Consider the following 17,593-nt stretch of genomic DNA (forward strand, 5'->3'; position numbering starts at 1 on the left):
TCGTCCCTTATTATAAAAAAAATAGACAAAGATGTTGTCGACTCGCACAGAAGTAATAGTATCACACAATCAATGCTATTAGTTTAGCTTTAGTGATTTTTTATATTTTATTGTGTTAGATTTCTTATGATTAAATTTTGTAGGGTTAAAATATCATCGCAGCAGGAATCTGGTTGGTCTGGTGATATCCCACTAAGAGAGTGCCGAAAAGAAAACGTCCCTTGGCTAGTTAAAGGTAAAAGTTTATATTATAAAACAATAATTATTGTACATGAGTCCCAACTCCCATGTTTATGTGATCCACAAATCAATGACTAATATCGCGTGCGATCGCCTGGGCTGCCAGGCCGGATAGATAACTGGTTTTATTTATAACTAGCTGACCCAGCAAACGTTGTATTGCCATATAAAGTAATAAGAAAAAAATCAATTGTTAAAATTTTTGTGGTATAAAAAATAGATGACGACCGATTCTCAGATTTACCATATATTAAATCGTACATACAATGTATCGTACAATAATAATTATTATATTCGATTGCCATCTTGCAACCCTATTTCTGTGGATGGAACAGAATAATATAAAATTCGCGATACAAAAATAGTTGTAGATCGTAGAAGGGTAAAAATTTGAAGTTGTATCTATTTTTCAATACTGAATCATAACAAAATAATATGATAGATAGTTAACAACTGCAGTTAATATACAAACTATAGTTAAGCTAAAATTTAGTTTCTTTTTTACCTCCTGAGAAAGAAATAAAGATGTAAAGATTCAAATTAGTTATTCATTTTAACTTATTCTTTCAATTTGATTTCTGAACGATGGGGGACACATCAAAAGAAACCAAAATTTTTGTTTTTATTTAATTCCGAACATTTTCATATTTATTCACCTTTTCAACCTTCTCTGGACTTCCATAAATAATTCAAGACCCAAATTAGCCAAATTGGTCTAGCCGTTCTCGAGTTTTAGCGAGACTAACGAACAGCTATTCATTTTTATATATACAGATAGATAACGGAGAGAGTGAGAGAGTGAGTGAGAGAGTACAGTATGTGATTGTAAATGTGTTTGTACAAACAAAATAAATTTTGAATTTGAATAAAACTTATGGTAATTAGGCCACTTGCTTCTTAATAGATTTTACAGTAAAGCACAGTGAATGCATATGTTCCAAGGTGCCTATACTAAATATCACTACATATTATAATAAAACAAAGTCCTCTAACGCGTCTCTCTATCTGTTCGCGATAAACTCAATAACTACGGCACCAATTTTCATGTTATTTTCACCAGTGGATAGCGTGGTTCTCGAGGAAGGTTTAAGTATATAAGTTATAACTATATATATATGTTGGAGGTGTCGGAAAAAATAAGCCGAGCTTTCAACGAAAATGCTGTCAAAAAAATGTAAAAAAATAATGTATGGTGGAATTGTGTACCTTATATAGGTCTAACAGAATACTCCACAAGGGCATGTGTCTATCTCTTAACGATAACATCCCATATCCATTTTAATACTTTAAAAAATTAGCAATGATAAAACATATGTGGCCACAAATACTTATAAAGTATCGTTTTTGCACTGTTTCACAACGCACAACGGCATTTTTACAATAATTTATTGAGACGCAAACTGATTTGTCACAGACGATGACAATTCTCGTAATGGCCGCCTATCGGCCTGTAGTAGTGTAAGTGTGTGCGTGGGGCTATGTATTTACACGTTAATCGGCTTGTTTTGGTGCTACACTGTTATGTAAGGTGACACGGAGTCTTTATTTTTTTACTAGACCGTGTTATAAAACGGGGTTGTAAAAGCTGTTTACACAATTACAATATTAATCCTTATCATTTTATTATTAAATACGTTTTTTGTTCTATTTTAAACTGATTAACTTTGATTAAATTTTTTTGATGGCAGACTACATTATTGCCGAATACGTACATAATTTTCTTTCTACTGACAGAACAGCATCTGTCAGTTCAGTTAGTATTGTATAAAATGTATGATAATTTTACCAAATGACACGTAGTTATACTTTTCGTGTCCTCTCTTGAGAATATCGCGGAATGGATTAAGTGTATAATGTTCAATTCAACCCATAGAAAAATAACTTCGAATAATTATACAGACTAATGTAATTTATTGCTCGTATATATTAAGAATTACATGACGACGATATTTTTGGAAATTATTACACGAACTATTCTTATATTATGATATTAAGCATTATTACGACTAAATTATACCAATAACCTTATCGAGAATATTCGACATCATTTTATTATTATTAAAAATATTATTACCATCATAACATGTTTCAGTTCCGAGTAACGGCGCAGTGCCATACATATCGGTGTGGTGCCGCGTCATACGTGGCAAAAATGACGGGCGTATCGTCGCTGCAATATGGCCGTTTTATATACTAACGTCGCATTTACCGCTAGACGTTGACGTAAGTTTGCATAGTTTTAAAACTAAATTAGTGGCTATATAATGGCAAAGAACACCTGTTCTGCCGCGAAATACGGGGCATTTGTTTTCTTATGTTCTGGGTTTAAGGTTGTGAATACCGCGGTGACAGTACAATACATTACGCCTTGGGTAGTTTTGTTTTATATGACTATCCGCATAAATTAAATGCTGCTGATATAGCCCCACAAATTCGTGCGCGACCATCCCACGGTTTGTCAGACGGTGGAGGGGTCGGGGTAGTTGTCGGACTATAATAGCCATTGCAAAAAAACCACAATTAATGTGTAATGGGCGTGGCTGATCACATACCACCCGGAAGTGCAAATCTCATTACTGATAAAATAAGTTTAAAGCGGCTTAGTAAGTGTGTAGAGGGTGAATGAATATAGATTAACTGCACAAATTTATAATGCACAGAGTATTGGGAAAGTTCTTCAAGTTAGATCTGAGACGCGGTCGAAGATAATTGTCACTCACATTTGTCGGGATGATCTTCTCGTGAACCCAATATAATGTTGTCAAAATTTCCATATCCCCATTCATCTGGATGGTCGTCTCTCATCCCAGGTCTAATCTTGCATAGAGTATTCTGAACATCTGTTTGGCCTGATTCTGCTGAAATCTACAGTCGCACTACAAGTGATAAACTTAGGTACAAACCTCACCATCTTGATGTTGGGGTCCGAACCCCAACATCAAGATGGTGAGAACCTCGCTGTATCCGAATACAGCGAGGTTTTCTAGAAAATTTCCAGCGTGTACAACTAAATTGTGGAATTGAGTGCAGCGCGCACACCCAATTGTGCTCCTGTGGTTGCTTGTTGGTATTCTTGATGAAAAAGTATGGGCCGAGGATGAGAAAGAGTTAATAATAATAATAATCAATTTTTATGTATAACGTATTTACATATGTATAATGAATAAAATGTGTTCGACAGGTCCAAATATTAACAGATGCAGGTATAAGTCACTCGGGGACGAACGAAGAATCGCAGCCTATTGCAATACTAGAGACAGCGCCTGGTCGCGGAACTAGCACTCATCTGATAGCGGCTGGCACCACATCTGCTAGGCACACACTCACCTTCCGATACTGGTAATCAAACAGGATGTAAATACTACGTAATATAAGGCGAGACTGCCTGAGTAAAATTTGAAATTTAGTTTAGTATGAGTATGCAGTGGTTTTCATAAGTTTGAAATAGTAGTAATAACAGTATGGCAATTGGCGTCGAAGTATAACCCGGCTATGCTAGAAAGCGAACAGTTTCTTTAAACGTAGTGGATTTCGGATTATAGTCGTCATCTCTCAATCTATCAATGACTGCACGTTTCATAAAATCGAGTGAATCATATTTTTCTTAGAGAATGTCGGTAGGTTGCTGGTAATTAATAACAATATTTTTAAACATATTGTAAATGTTTAGTGATGTTCCTCACTTCTTGGATTAAATATACAATTCGAACCAAAATTTATGGACGAACCCGCGCTTCTCGGGTTCCGTCCGAGTATGTCTTGTTCATCTCTCACATTGTTCAGATTTGCAAGAGCGACATCTCAAGTCAATTTCCTAATATGCAATTGAATTGGGGTTGAGCAGGTTTGTCCATAAGTTTTGGTGTAGATTAAATTTGTATAGCTCTAGTTTTAAATCGCGCTATGCGATACAAGTTCAAAGATGAAACACTCGTACACAAAAGTTATTTAATCATAGGTCTCAAAAATTGTACATTCTTTATAATATTAATAAGTGCTATTACAAATCTCGCATTTATTTACAGTATGTGTGTTTTGATGCATCTACTGTTTATTTGAATGTTGATTTAAAAGAGTGGCAATGATTTTCTTTCCACTTCTTCTCATTTGCGCTCAACCTTTTCCGAAGTGCTGGTCAATGTAAAAAGCAAAAAAACTTTTAACATTTATAAATGACATTTCTTTTTGACGTACACGAATAAAGTGATTTTGATTTGATTTATACTGTATCGTACAGTAATTATAATTTGTGTTCAGTAACATCGAGTGTCCAGTAACACGTGAGGCAGTGCCGCTACATTACAGCGTCACTGAGAAGTCCGTGTTCGAGAAATCCCCAGCACTGGCGAGTGTCGACGAGTTGCTAGACATCGTGACTAAATGGTATTTAACTTTGTTTTGTTATCTATGGAAGAACGATGCGTCTTGTCATCGCGTAGTTATGTAATATTCGAAACCAAATTGTTTTTGGTCAAATTGGTATATTGTATAAGAAGTGACGAGACGAGCAAGATATATATACCTAGTGATACGCAATGCCACATTAGGAAAGTGTAGGTGGCACCGTGATTTTGTTTTTAATTATTAGTTTAATTATTTGAAATATAATAAATATATTTATTTAATTATACTATGTGAACGGCTGGATCACTTGGCGCAACGCCAGAGACGTCGCTTCATTGTGTGTCTTCTACCGCATTTATCACGGGGAGTGTTCCGTGTTTTCAAGGAGCTTTTTTCAACTTACTACAAAGCTGTGGAATGAGCCTTCTTGTGCGGTGTTTCCAAGACGATACGACATAGGTACCTTCAAAAAAAGCGCGTACACCTTCTTCAAAGGCCGGCTCCTGTGATTCCTCTGGTGTTGCAAGAGAATGTAGGTGGTGATCACTTAACACTAGGTGACCCGTACGTACTATGTGTCCCCCTTTTCCATGCAGAAAAATACGTTTATTTTCTTAAATATTACAACAATTTTAATAATAATATAAGTTTAAAATATGTTTCTTAATAACATTATTTAAAAAACGGTAGCAAAGACAGGTAAACTAGCATTAACTGTGTTTCAACTGTCAATGACTTCTCCTTGATACTAGACATAAATACAAAGTCAAATAAAATTCTTAAATTAAGCTCAAGATGTTTATTGGCTTAGTTCAGAGATTTCAATAGCTACTGCGCTCAACAAAGTGAACCATAAAAAGTAATTTAATTGCAATTGCTGTGACAAAAATACGTTGACAGGACTCTTAAATGGCCGTTCCCAATATTCAGTCTATTTCCTGTTGTGGCCTACTTGAGATAAAGATCATAACTATCGTTGACTTTTCTGTCAAAATAAACTTATCGACGGTACCTCACCTTATCCGTACACGCTGTCTTCAATGGGTGGACGTATAGCTTACCAGCGATAAAAGTTTGTATGAAAATTGCAATTCACGCGTCCCAATATAAGGCGATAAGAATGACTTATCGCGTATACTAGGAAAGCTTCCGATTATTGACAGCTAATTATTGACAATAAGGGACGAGACGAGCAGGACTTTCACCTGATGGTGATTGATACGCCCTGCCCATTACAATGCAGTACCGCTAAGGATTCTTGAAAATCACAAAAAAAATTCAGCGGCACTACAATTGCGCTCGTCTCCTTGTGACGTAAGGTATTAAGGCTCATTTGCCCAGTAATTTCACTAGCTACGTCGCCCTTCAGACCGAAGCACGGTAATGCTGACAAATTACTGCTTCACGGCAGAAATAGGCGCCGTTGTGGTATATGAATAATCTAGCCGGCATCCTGTGGCCAAAGGAACCTCCCACAGTTCTTAACATGCACTTTATTGCACTAGGTTTACTCGATCCGCCAGAGAAGCGAAACCAACGTGGCCATACTCTATCGTAACGAATCACTGGACTGGAACCTGGCAACCGGCGCTCCTACAACCCAGGTGTGATGTCAATGTGAGTATACATTATGAATGACGTACCTGGCGAGTTTATGAAAACTGATGAAATTATACTTCTTTTGGCGCATTAGAGAAACATTATCAGAGTGAATTTTTACAATGCGCGCGCACAGTCACGGAAATTCGACACCCTGGCGTTAGCTGGGTGAAGCTGATTACTAAATTATGCGGTATAATAATATTTTTTTGATATTACAAACAGATACTTCATTTTATTTAATATATAATGTAATATCTAAGATGTCGATTAACTTTAATCGTATTATAAATTTAAATTTATTAATAACTAGCTGACGTCGAGTGAGCTGTTGTGTCAAAAGAAAAAAAAAATATATGAGTATTCGGTAATAATGTGTAAATGAAAGAAGAACGTATTTCAAATTTATAATATTTTGTGGCAATAAATGATTAGGATTAATGTCGTATTTGTGTAAACAGCTTTTACATTACCGCTTTATTATTGGCAATTTTGTAACGTACAAGTAAATGTATATAGTATGTTATCCTAAAGAAATACTTATATGCCATTGCGGACGTTTTTGTAGACCTATATAAGATACACAATTCCACCATACATTATTTTGTTATATCTCAAAGAGCCTAGAAAGCGTTTTCGTTGAAAGCTTCCAGACGGCTATTTTTTACGGACACCACCAAAATATCTTTAATTTATACAAATATATAAACAAAAAAAAAGTGTATGTGTCAGCTCCGACACACGACTGGAGTTCACTCCTCAAGAACGATTGTCTTTGAAAAGGTGCTAAACAAAATCAAGTCCAATGGAGTCGGTTTCAAACAGACATACAGATGAAGCCAAATAAATTATAATTATTAGATTTATTTTTAGAATTTTAAAATTTAATTAATAGAAAATAAATCATAAATAATAGGTTAGGTTAAAAATTGTCTATTTGGCGTGAAATGCGCTATATATACTCTCCATATTAAATGAAATATTTAATTATATAGCTCATATAAATTCGTACGAACTATATTGATAATTCAATCTATGTATATATATAAAAGAGAATGTATGTTTGTATGTTCCCTAATAACTCATAAACTATTCGACCGATCTGAATGAAATCTTTTGTAATAGATTCGTTGAAGCTCAATGAAGGTTTACATAATATATAATTTATAATTATGGCAAAACAACGTTTGCCAGGTCAGCTAATATTTAATAAATACAAAGCACACAAGTTTATATATACAATACATGTCATATTAATGTATGAATTGTAACTTACTGAGTACCCACGTGCTTATTAGATTTTCCGGCACTATTATTTGCACCGCTTTCTTCCATAATTTATAGTATTTTCACATAACTTTTTGAAAGTATAATAATAAATCAATTTCAATAATATAATAAAGCTTCAAAATACAAGAAAAGAAAAATGATGTTTGCTATCCGTATAACGCCACCTGAAAAGTGAAAGTTGCGCGAGAAATGATGCGCACCAAAAACGTTACTATCCCATTTGATGAGTAGGTTTTACTCTCCATATTTTTCTCATACCGGGCGCCTTATATGAGAATCGATTCTTAAGCAGTTAACTCCAAAAACTTAACAAATTATATACTTAAACCTTCCTCGAGAACAACGCTCTCCATTTGTCAAAACATCATGAATTTATTTTATCATATCAGGTAGGTATGCATATGATGTTTAATAATTACTATGTAATAACAGGTGAGTTACAACGCAGTGCGTGCCGGTGGGGGCTGTTCTCTTGAGCTACAACTCTGCCCCGCGGTTCTGTTCGCGAATGCGTCCCCGATAGCGATAACTCTGCGCTCCTACGACGCGGCACCTCTTTGCAAACTCGAGCCGGGTGTTGCTATGTGTCCTCCCTCTGTCATACTTAAGGTGAGTAATATTTTTATCAAATTGATATTTACGATCATTGCCATTGCATCCTTCTGTTGTTGTGTAATTTCAAATTATTCTGAAGCTTTCTATATAACAAATGTGATGCTTGTATGCGACTTGGTAGATGTGTATAAATGTAAACATGCTATTCTCTTTGTTTTATTTTTGTTTCTGTTCAATAATTTAGAATTTACACCAAGAGTGGTGAAGCTATAATGACACGTTGACGCGTATGGTGCCCGTAGCGAAATTTTTTCATTATCTGCTATGTCTTTTTTGACTTTTATTTTGTTTTTTTTTTTATGATTATAAGGCACGAGAAGAGCAGGGCGTTCAACTGCTTGGTAATTGATACGCCGTGCCCATTACAATGCGGTGCCGCTCAGGATTCTTGAAAAACCCAAAAATCCTGAATAGCACTACAAATGCGCTCGTCACCTTGAGACAAGATGTAAAGTCTCATTTGCCGAGTAATTTCACTAGCTACGGCGCCCTTCAGAACACGATAATGCTTACATATTATTGCTTCACGGCAGAAATAGGTGCCGTTATGGTACCCATAATGTAGCTGGCATCCTGTGCAAAGGAGCCTTCACATTGATTGTTATACTCTATTACCTTGACTGCGGGAATCACTTACCATTAGGCCGATGGTCGGTTTGTGATTATTCAATAAATACTGTTTAGGTACATGTTTAATTGAATTTTTGAAGTAGTATATGTGGTATCTCTGGTATGGTTCACTTCAGTATCAGTTCCAAATCAAAATGACACTGCTTCATTAACCTGTGAACGGCTCGTTGTTGTCAGTCGTGGTGTTGTCAGAATGAGTGAAGGGTATTCACCTACCAATCTACCAAAGAGTTATTTAAGTTGGATTTGCTCTTGATGTTGCTTGATCTTTTATATTGTCTGTCTCGTGTGGTAATTATTAAGTTGCGAAATTTAACATTTTTGATTTGCTGCACCCCAAATACCAAATTGACCTCGTGTTATTATCATATTCAGATGTATAATTTTACTTTAATATGCGCTGCCCGTCTGTCAATTGTCTAATATATTATAGCTGATGTAAAAACATTTTTTGACTATTTAACAAATACATTTTCATCATTTCTACACCAATCTGGAAAGCTGCACAATATTTTGTAAAAAATCAATAGGACTCAACTGATTGCTCTCAATTCAATAATAAATTTTACAGTATGTCTATAGCGTATAAAGTAACAGACAAAACGTTAAATTACGTCAACGAATAAAAAACAAATTGAATGCTAAAAAAAAGTTAAACACAATTTTACTACTTGCTGGCTGTTACCCGCGACTTAATCTGCATTTGCCATTGTAACCATATTAGTTAAATTTATGAAGAAGGAGGACAAACTAGCGTACAGGTCACCTGGTGTAAGTGATCACCGCCGCCCACATACTCTTGCAACACCTGAGGAAACACTCCGATTTGATAAACGATCTCATGAAATCGGGGACCTTGAACACCGTAGACTGCAGCAATTCCGACGCATTCTATAAGTGTGTTTAAGGAAGATGTATGTGCTTTTTTTGAAGGTAGATACCCATGTCGAATCGTCCAGGAAACACTCCCCGTGATAGACGCATTTGAATACTCACAATGAAGCGACGTCTACGTAACGCCAGGTGATCGAGCCGTTCACAGAGCACTGTTTCCCCCACACGCACGTGGTCAAATGATTTGAGCTGATACTGGTGTATAGTTGGTGCTTCAATGCTGCCATTTGCATGTTTACAAAATTTCGTGACGATGCGAACTGTGGTTTAAGAAATAAAAATCAACGCCACCAGCACCACCTGTCCGGCACTAACATAACTGTTTTCGTCGGAGTGGTCATGTCGACTTTTATACGTGTGCAAAGTTTCATTTGAATTAGGCTAGCGGTTCTCAAATTTAGGTCAACATACATACACACACGCTTGTATGTGGGCCGGCTTGAAGTATTGCCATGCTCAGTTTATGACGACTAGCTTCTATATATACATATATAGCTATTCTATGTTTTCTATATAAATGTATGCTACCTGTTTTAAAAAATGTTCTCACATTCAGGCATAGTATGCGAACTTTTCACTTCTGAGTCTGAATAATGGTGCTGCCGTTAGATATAATCTGGTTCATTCGTAAATTTAAAATGCCAAATTCTTTAAAGCGCTTTCTTGACATTCTCGCAATCTTGTCTTGTCTCTCAAAAGTAAAGTCCTGTTTGTCAATGGTCAAGTGTTAGTTACACGAGCTTCTTCCGGCTTTCGCTCAGGGTTTTCGGCATATTTATAATAATACTTTTATGATTTTACTACTGTATTTTTGTTATGCTATGCCTAGCTGTCGCGGTCTCTTATTTTGGTCTCTATTGCAATAGTTATTATAAACATGAGCTATTTAGTGCCTTATTGAATGTATGTATAGGTTTTTTCTGATGGTTATTTTACTCAAGCAGTATCTATCCCAACGAAACTCAAATAATCATCCGAATCTGTCAACGTTGTAAAGGCCTGAATTCAGTTAAGTTATTGAAAATCTCTGACGTTTTAATGGTGAGTTTAAATAGAATAAAAACACAAAAACTATATTTTGTAACCCCTCTTACAGTTTGTTTGCGATATTTTATATTGTAAACAATTTAATTAAATCCTGATAAGAAAGTATTTAGTATCTGAATCTCTATCAAATTATCTAGTTTGGGACATTTTAACATTTTTTTTTAAACATGACGCAAAATGTGTGTGCTTATAACCGCACGGCAGAAGTGATTACTTCATTGACAATCGTATAATCGTAATATACCTATGTATATATATTTATAGTTAATAATATTATGTATTATATTTAAGAAACAAGTCAAAAATTTAAGTTACTATGTATAATTTATAAACAATTTTTTTATTTTCGTTTTCTACAAAGCGTTTGTTATAAGTAAAATAATAAAAAATAACAATAATTAGGCTTTTTTTTCTATTATAAATATTAGCACCATAAAAAACTAAAAACACACTACATCACGATGTATATCAAATAATTGTTAAAATAACAATTATTATTACGTACCAAAAATAAAAAATAAATAAATAATGACAATTATTATGTATTTTTTGAATATACTAAACACAGCAAAGAGGAGCTGACTGTATCTTTATCGCTCGGGTATACTCGGTGCTCCCGAGTTCACCCGATAGAGCCTGTCACCTCATCACGCTCTTGAGGTGAATAAGTGTGACGTACCTAACCTACTACCTACGAAAAAAATTGTGAGCAGTGTGAAACAGAAGTTTTCACTTCCATTACAGAAACCATTCTTCATGTCTGTTGAGATGGGACGCGAAACATTTGTGAGTGGTCAGCTGGAGGTGTGTGAGCATGTGGGACGTTACGACACCGGGACGCGGGGTCGTGTCACATTAGACAGAGCCTGCGCCGCAGCCATTCACTGCAACCAAAAGGTTTGAGCAAACAAGCTTTAAAATAACAAATTGTTTAGATTTGAAAGAGCGACATCTCAAGTCATTTTCCTAATATGCAAATATTAGGGTTATCAACTTAAAGTAGATCCTGTAGATGAAGACACAACCTGAGAGTTGAACAAAGCATACATGATTTTATCAACGATACGTCACTCGAACGGTTGGCTCGAGAGGTCGAGGGTTCGAGCCCCGCATCGTCCATAAAATTTTATTTTCAAATTTTATTTGTGTAATTAATCCCAGAAGTGAGGGTTATAAAGTTATAACATAACAAATTGTTTTAAAGAAGATATAGTCGAACGGTTGGCTCAGTTGATAATAGCGCTCGGACGGAACCTGAGCGTCGTGAACGGTCGCGAGTACGAGTCCCGCATCGTTAATAAATTTAATTTGTCTCATTAATCCCAGAAGTGAGAGATACGAGTATCACTTTAAAATAACAAATTGTCAAACAAGCAATTGCTTGTGATATTTTCTTAAATTGACGCGAATATAACACAATTATGATAAGCAATTTAATTAATTTAGAATATTTACATTCTTTATATACCTAAGCCGATTTAGACAAGGGAAACTCCAAGGCAATAATAATTGGCGGTAAACTTCTGAGTAACAAAAATGATATAAACCTTCTTAGCTGCTGTTAACCTCAATCCCACTGAGAACATTGATCTGCAAAGGTAACGAAATGTCGGACTATATTTTTTATTCAATTTTTAATGTCTATAGGCATAAGGAGAGCGTGTTAGAGTAACGTCGTACACCTGAATATGACATGAACATGAACAAAGAGGTTGAGAATACGACGTTATAAGAGGCCTAGAGGACGAGGAAAATTGAAACGTGCAGTTATTTGACATAAGTTTGAAATAGTAATTACAGTACGGCAATTGGCGATGGAGTATGATCCGGCTAAGTTTGAAAGCGAACAGTTGCTAAAAACGTGGTGGATTTCGGCTATCTTTACAAGATTATATCCGTCATCTGTCAATCTATAAATGACAGCACGTTTCATACAATCGCGTGAATCCCTTTTTTCTTAGAGAGTTTCGCTAGGCTGGTGAAGTTTTGTCTATTAAATCTATGAGTTTGTGAGATTCATTTTTCACAAATTCAATTGAGATCTCGATGTACGTTTAGGTATAACTATTATTCTTTAATAAAGTGATTTTTATCAAATATTGTAATGAAATATGTAAAAATATTTTTTTGATTGTATTTAGTCAACGTATGTAATTGGATGTAAGTTGTTAAGTAATTAGTTGGATGTTAAAATATAAGAACTTAAATGGATGTACGAATCAAATATGTTTCTTTAATATTATTTATCGCGTAGAAAACCTGTATCATATTTTGTCACCAGGTGGCGTTACTTACATTGTACTACGAAATCAAAGAAAATATTAACGTACTCGGCGTAACATCGACGTATGTTCTCATCAATAGATTGAACACTGACATTTTGGTGAGTATTTCCTTATTACTTCATTGAAATAACTCACATTATTAAAAAAAAACCCTTGAATATTCCAATATTGATCATGAAATATTGGCAATATGACTTATTATATTACTCTCCTTACTATTTTTAAAACTAATACGGATATTTGTGAAATATAATTGAAATTGATCTTTTGTTTTGTATTGGTAACGATATTTAACTTTCTACGTGTATTATTTAGGTTTCAGCTATTGCTGTACCAACAGAGATGGATAGCAACACAGTATTGAGACCAAAGATGTACAAATGTGTTCGTCCAGTATCAAGTGAAGGAGAAAGGTATGCTTAGTTTTTATATCTTTATTGTCAAAAACCCTGTTATAGTAAACTGTAAGGAAACATTTTGGTCTTTATAACTGCGTGCGTTAAGCCGCACGCATTCCTAGTGTACCTATATTTTCTCCAATAAAACTTTTCTCTGTATTATCAAGTGTACTTTTTATCTATAAGACTAGAATAGATTCAAAAAATGTTTCGATTATAAGAAGGGATGTAATGATAGAAACGGCCCAAAATATACTTTTAAAACTTTTTTTGTTAGAAAATCGTGTATTGTACTATTATTATTCATAGTCCAATATGAATAACTACAGTTTTAATGACAGACAAACATAACCTGGATCGGGAAAATCTCAAACAAACGTACTCTCACATGGAATTATGAAAATAATGTAAACAATGGACTATAGTTCAATGGATGCAATCCAATTGAAATAATTCATTATTTATATCTTATAATTACTCTTGATGTACTAAATATACCATTAACTATATAACATTCAAGTAATCACATGTTTCTGCAGTTCTAAATTTTTTGATTTTCCATTAAGCTAAAATTTATTTCTTATGATTTCAATAAGTAGCGTATAACTAACTCTTTGTGGATAGAGATACTAGGCTGGTTGTTATACGCGTACAAAATATATCAAAACACTATATTTAATATACACCTTGGGAAGCAATAGAGAACATTTACACAGTCGCGAGCAGAATCCAGTCATAATATAGCCTGACCATTAGCCAATTCCATCGTGTAAGCCAAAGTGCTTATGATAGGACATACACACGGACAGACACACAGAGATGAACAGCTTACTCTAAAAAAAGAACAGAAATCGTAGAATTGCTGTCTCTCGATCGGATAGACTAAGTCGACCCGAGCCGACCATACCTAAACGAGCGTTATAAAGCCAAGCGCTGTTGCCGAGTCTCATTCAATATCCACCAAGAAATTGTTATATCCCCAATAGAAGTTTTCAGTTCGAAAAGACTAACATTGGTTTCAGTAACGCGGGCGTGCCGCTATGCCGATTCTGGGTCGTCGGTCGGTGGCGCGGCGGACATGCCGAAGAGTTGCGCACGTTTCTCTGTCTCTCTCTGGCGGCTGGCACCTGTCCCGCTCACACACCCGTTCCGGTCCGGCTCGGTCAACCTCCCCTACGGAAACCGATTGCGTTGCGGAATGAGTACAATGTTTCGGTATGTAAATCTTTCAACACTTTAAGAGCACCTCTCGGTTTGAGCGCTCGATAAGAAGACTAGATAGACCTCCACCGCTAACGTTGATAGCTTATGACAAATTTTGACTACTTTTGCTGAATATAGAATCATTCCTTTCATTGGTTAAACATGCAAATCAAACGTGATTGTCTAAAGTATTTTAATTCAATGTAAAATATATTCTGATAATCAGTATCGTTAAATATTTATTTTTATTAATAATATTATGAGAATCTATCAGATAAATTTTTATTTTTTTATTGCGATTGAGTTCGTGACGTCACAGCTGTAGCTATAAATACCGTGGAGCGGCGGTTGACAGCTCATTTGCAAATCGGCGCCCGGATGAAACTCTTATTGCGATTCAATTGGCAACCTATAATGAACCGCTTTGCTATTTCGTACCTCGACGTTATTAGAGCTATCTAATTTAAGTTGACGTCATATCAATTGATTAAATCGCAATGATGTCAATTAAATCGCAAACTGATTTAGTTCATTCATTCATTCGTACCATATGAGGTAATATTTCAACCTAAACTGGATAGTACTCTGTGGTCCTGTCAAATCAAACATCAATGGAGGTGTGTTCATAACTCGTTATTTTTACGAAAACACCTAAGCAAACATTTAATTTGTAATCAAAGAACTATATTTATTTATATTACTATTATTTATTATGTATGGAATATTTATTTGGAACAACACTACTTATTTGGAAGCTTAACAAATTGATGTATTTCATTTAAAAGTTAATTAATTAGATGTTTGCTCGTTTGTGAATTCTTAGTTGGTAGTTTAAAAATTTGTCAATTTTTATAAAAAAACCCGTTTGGTCTTATTTCCTAAAAATATAGTTATAATTTCCCTTTTGAAACTTAATAACCTATTTCGGAATTATTACACATTAGATCTGAGCTAAGCAAGGTTTGTATTAGCTGTCCTCTAATTCAATAGTCTTGAGTTAAAAGCTGGCAATGAATCATCTGATGTTCCTTCCAGGTGCCAGTAGTCGTATGTCAACAAATACACGAAGACCGATGTATAATTACGATCGCTGAAGACCCGTGCCCGCAATACGTGATACACAACAGGACGGGCAAATCCCTGACCGTGGCTGAACCTACGGACCTCATCATTCAGGAACTGTCGACCAGAGGAAATATACAGGTATAGTTAACTCTCCTTAACATCGTTTACAATCTTAAATTTATACTGCAGAATATTTTTTATTAAGTATTCTTAGGTATTCCTAGGCATTGCTGGAGGTCTTGAGTTATTGTGTTCAGTACGCAATAGTATATATGGATACAAAAAGAAGCAGCATTCAGACTAGGAAAATACCATTAAAACTTAAAAATATTTTTAAAATAAGCAAAATCTAATAATAATATATGAATTTGCCAAAAAAGCCAAACAGATGGCGTTGACCCGACACAGTAGATACCTAGTCAGTTACTTAAGACTACTTTGTAAATTATCCGAATTAAAGGCATAAAATTAAACTCGGAATAAATTATTCAAATTAATAGTTACACATCAGACAGACACGAAACAACTAAATTGATGAATATCGGACGGGCAAATCCCTGACCGTGGCTGAACCTACGGACCTCATCATTCAGGAACTGTCGACCAGAGGAAATATACAGGTATAGTTAACTCTCCTTAACATCGTTTACAATCTTAAATTTATACTGCAGAATATTTTTTATTAAGTATTCCTAGGTATTCCTAGGCATTGCTGGAGGTCTTGAGTTATTGTGTTCAGTACGCAATAGTATATATGGATACAAAAAGAAGCAGCATTCAGACTAGGAAAATACCATTAAAACTTAAAAATATTTTTAAAATAAGCAAAATCTAATAATAATATATGAATTTGCCAAAAAAGCCAAACAGATGGCGTTGACCCGACACAGTAGATACCTAGTCAGTTACTTAAGACTACTTTGTAAATTATCCGAATTAAAGGCATAAAATTAAACTCGGAATAAATTATTCAAATTAATAGTTACACATCAGACAGACACGAAACAACTAAATTGATGAATATCAATCCCCGATTTCTGCATATACTGCCCGTATGTAAAGAATTTCCGGCCATAATTATTACACCAGCATGGTATAGCAGCACCACCTACATAGTAACAAATAGAATATAACGGATTATTTAAATGTCCTGTTGTGAAGGTTTACTCTGAACTAGAAAAATAAATTTTTCAATGAGTGGTAGTTTTGACGTTCAATAAGTGATTTTAAATCCTATTTTGAATATTTGAATTTGAAAAAAAAATAATAATTTACATCGATAGCTCAATAAGAAACGCGTTAAAATAAAAGTACTTACATATTTTTCGTGTATATAAGAGGGTTAAATGGGCACATGTCATGACTTACGGTAACATAATGTACAATTATATATCTTCTGCTCATGGACATCGGCAAAATAGTTTTAGATATGTTATCGTTGGACTTCCAGGCGGTCGAGGAATGTGAAGGCGCTCTTTGGAGGTGCGTGGTTGCAGAGGGAACGTTGACACATTACACTAGCCCCTCCCACTGTGGCAGATTCCCGCCCACTTGTGACGTGCCTCGCACACTACCGCTTCTCACGGTCTCCACTGTCAGAGGTGGGTCAAACATGGAATAATGTATTTTAGTTTTGATTTGAAATATCGAATTTTTTTATAATTTGTGTTTTTGTAAAAGAATAAGAAATTTTGCACAGATATAATTCTAAAATATAAGAAAAAAATATACTTCTAATGGTGCGTTTTGTGAAACAAATGCGTGATCTTGAAAGGAGCGTGGACACCGACAATATTTTCTGACAACGTGACTGTAACTACGGTTAACCGTGATGTCTGAGTTCGAAAGAGGTTTATATTCAAAATAGTTTTATCTTTTTTTGTGGAAGTATAGGGAAAGCGAAACAATCACCCACATTCTCAACAACACCAGAGAAATAACATTTGCCGGCCTTTAGTATTGTCCTGGATACTCCGAGTAATT

General features: G+C 35.0%; 1 protein-coding gene across 1 annotated transcript in view; it reads left to right on the forward strand.

Annotated features, from left to right (window-relative positions):
- The window catches only part of LOC126978332 (uncharacterized), a 109,550-nt gene that overhangs the window by 65,496 nt on the left and 26,461 nt on the right, over nt 1-17,593 (forward strand). The window contains exons 61-72 of the mRNA XM_050827066.1: nt 144-235; nt 2,333-2,463; nt 3,422-3,579; nt 4,498-4,623; nt 6,090-6,201; nt 7,906-8,082; nt 11,404-11,556; nt 12,941-13,042; nt 13,260-13,357; nt 14,365-14,557; nt 15,581-15,748; nt 17,061-17,211. Of these exons, the coding sequence (XP_050683023.1) occupies nt 144-235; nt 2,333-2,463; nt 3,422-3,579; nt 4,498-4,623; nt 6,090-6,201; nt 7,906-8,082; nt 11,404-11,556; nt 12,941-13,042; nt 13,260-13,357; nt 14,365-14,557; nt 15,581-15,748; nt 17,061-17,211 (1,661 nt within the window). The remainder of the gene's footprint in view (nt 1-143; nt 236-2,332; nt 2,464-3,421; nt 3,580-4,497; nt 4,624-6,089; nt 6,202-7,905; nt 8,083-11,403; nt 11,557-12,940; nt 13,043-13,259; nt 13,358-14,364; nt 14,558-15,580; nt 15,749-17,060; nt 17,212-17,593) is intronic.

Source organism: Leptidea sinapis, chromosome Z (genome assembly GCF_905404315.1).
Source record: "Leptidea sinapis chromosome Z, ilLepSina1.1, whole genome shotgun sequence".
NCBI lineage: Eukaryota > Metazoa > Arthropoda > Insecta > Lepidoptera > Pieridae > Leptidea > Leptidea sinapis.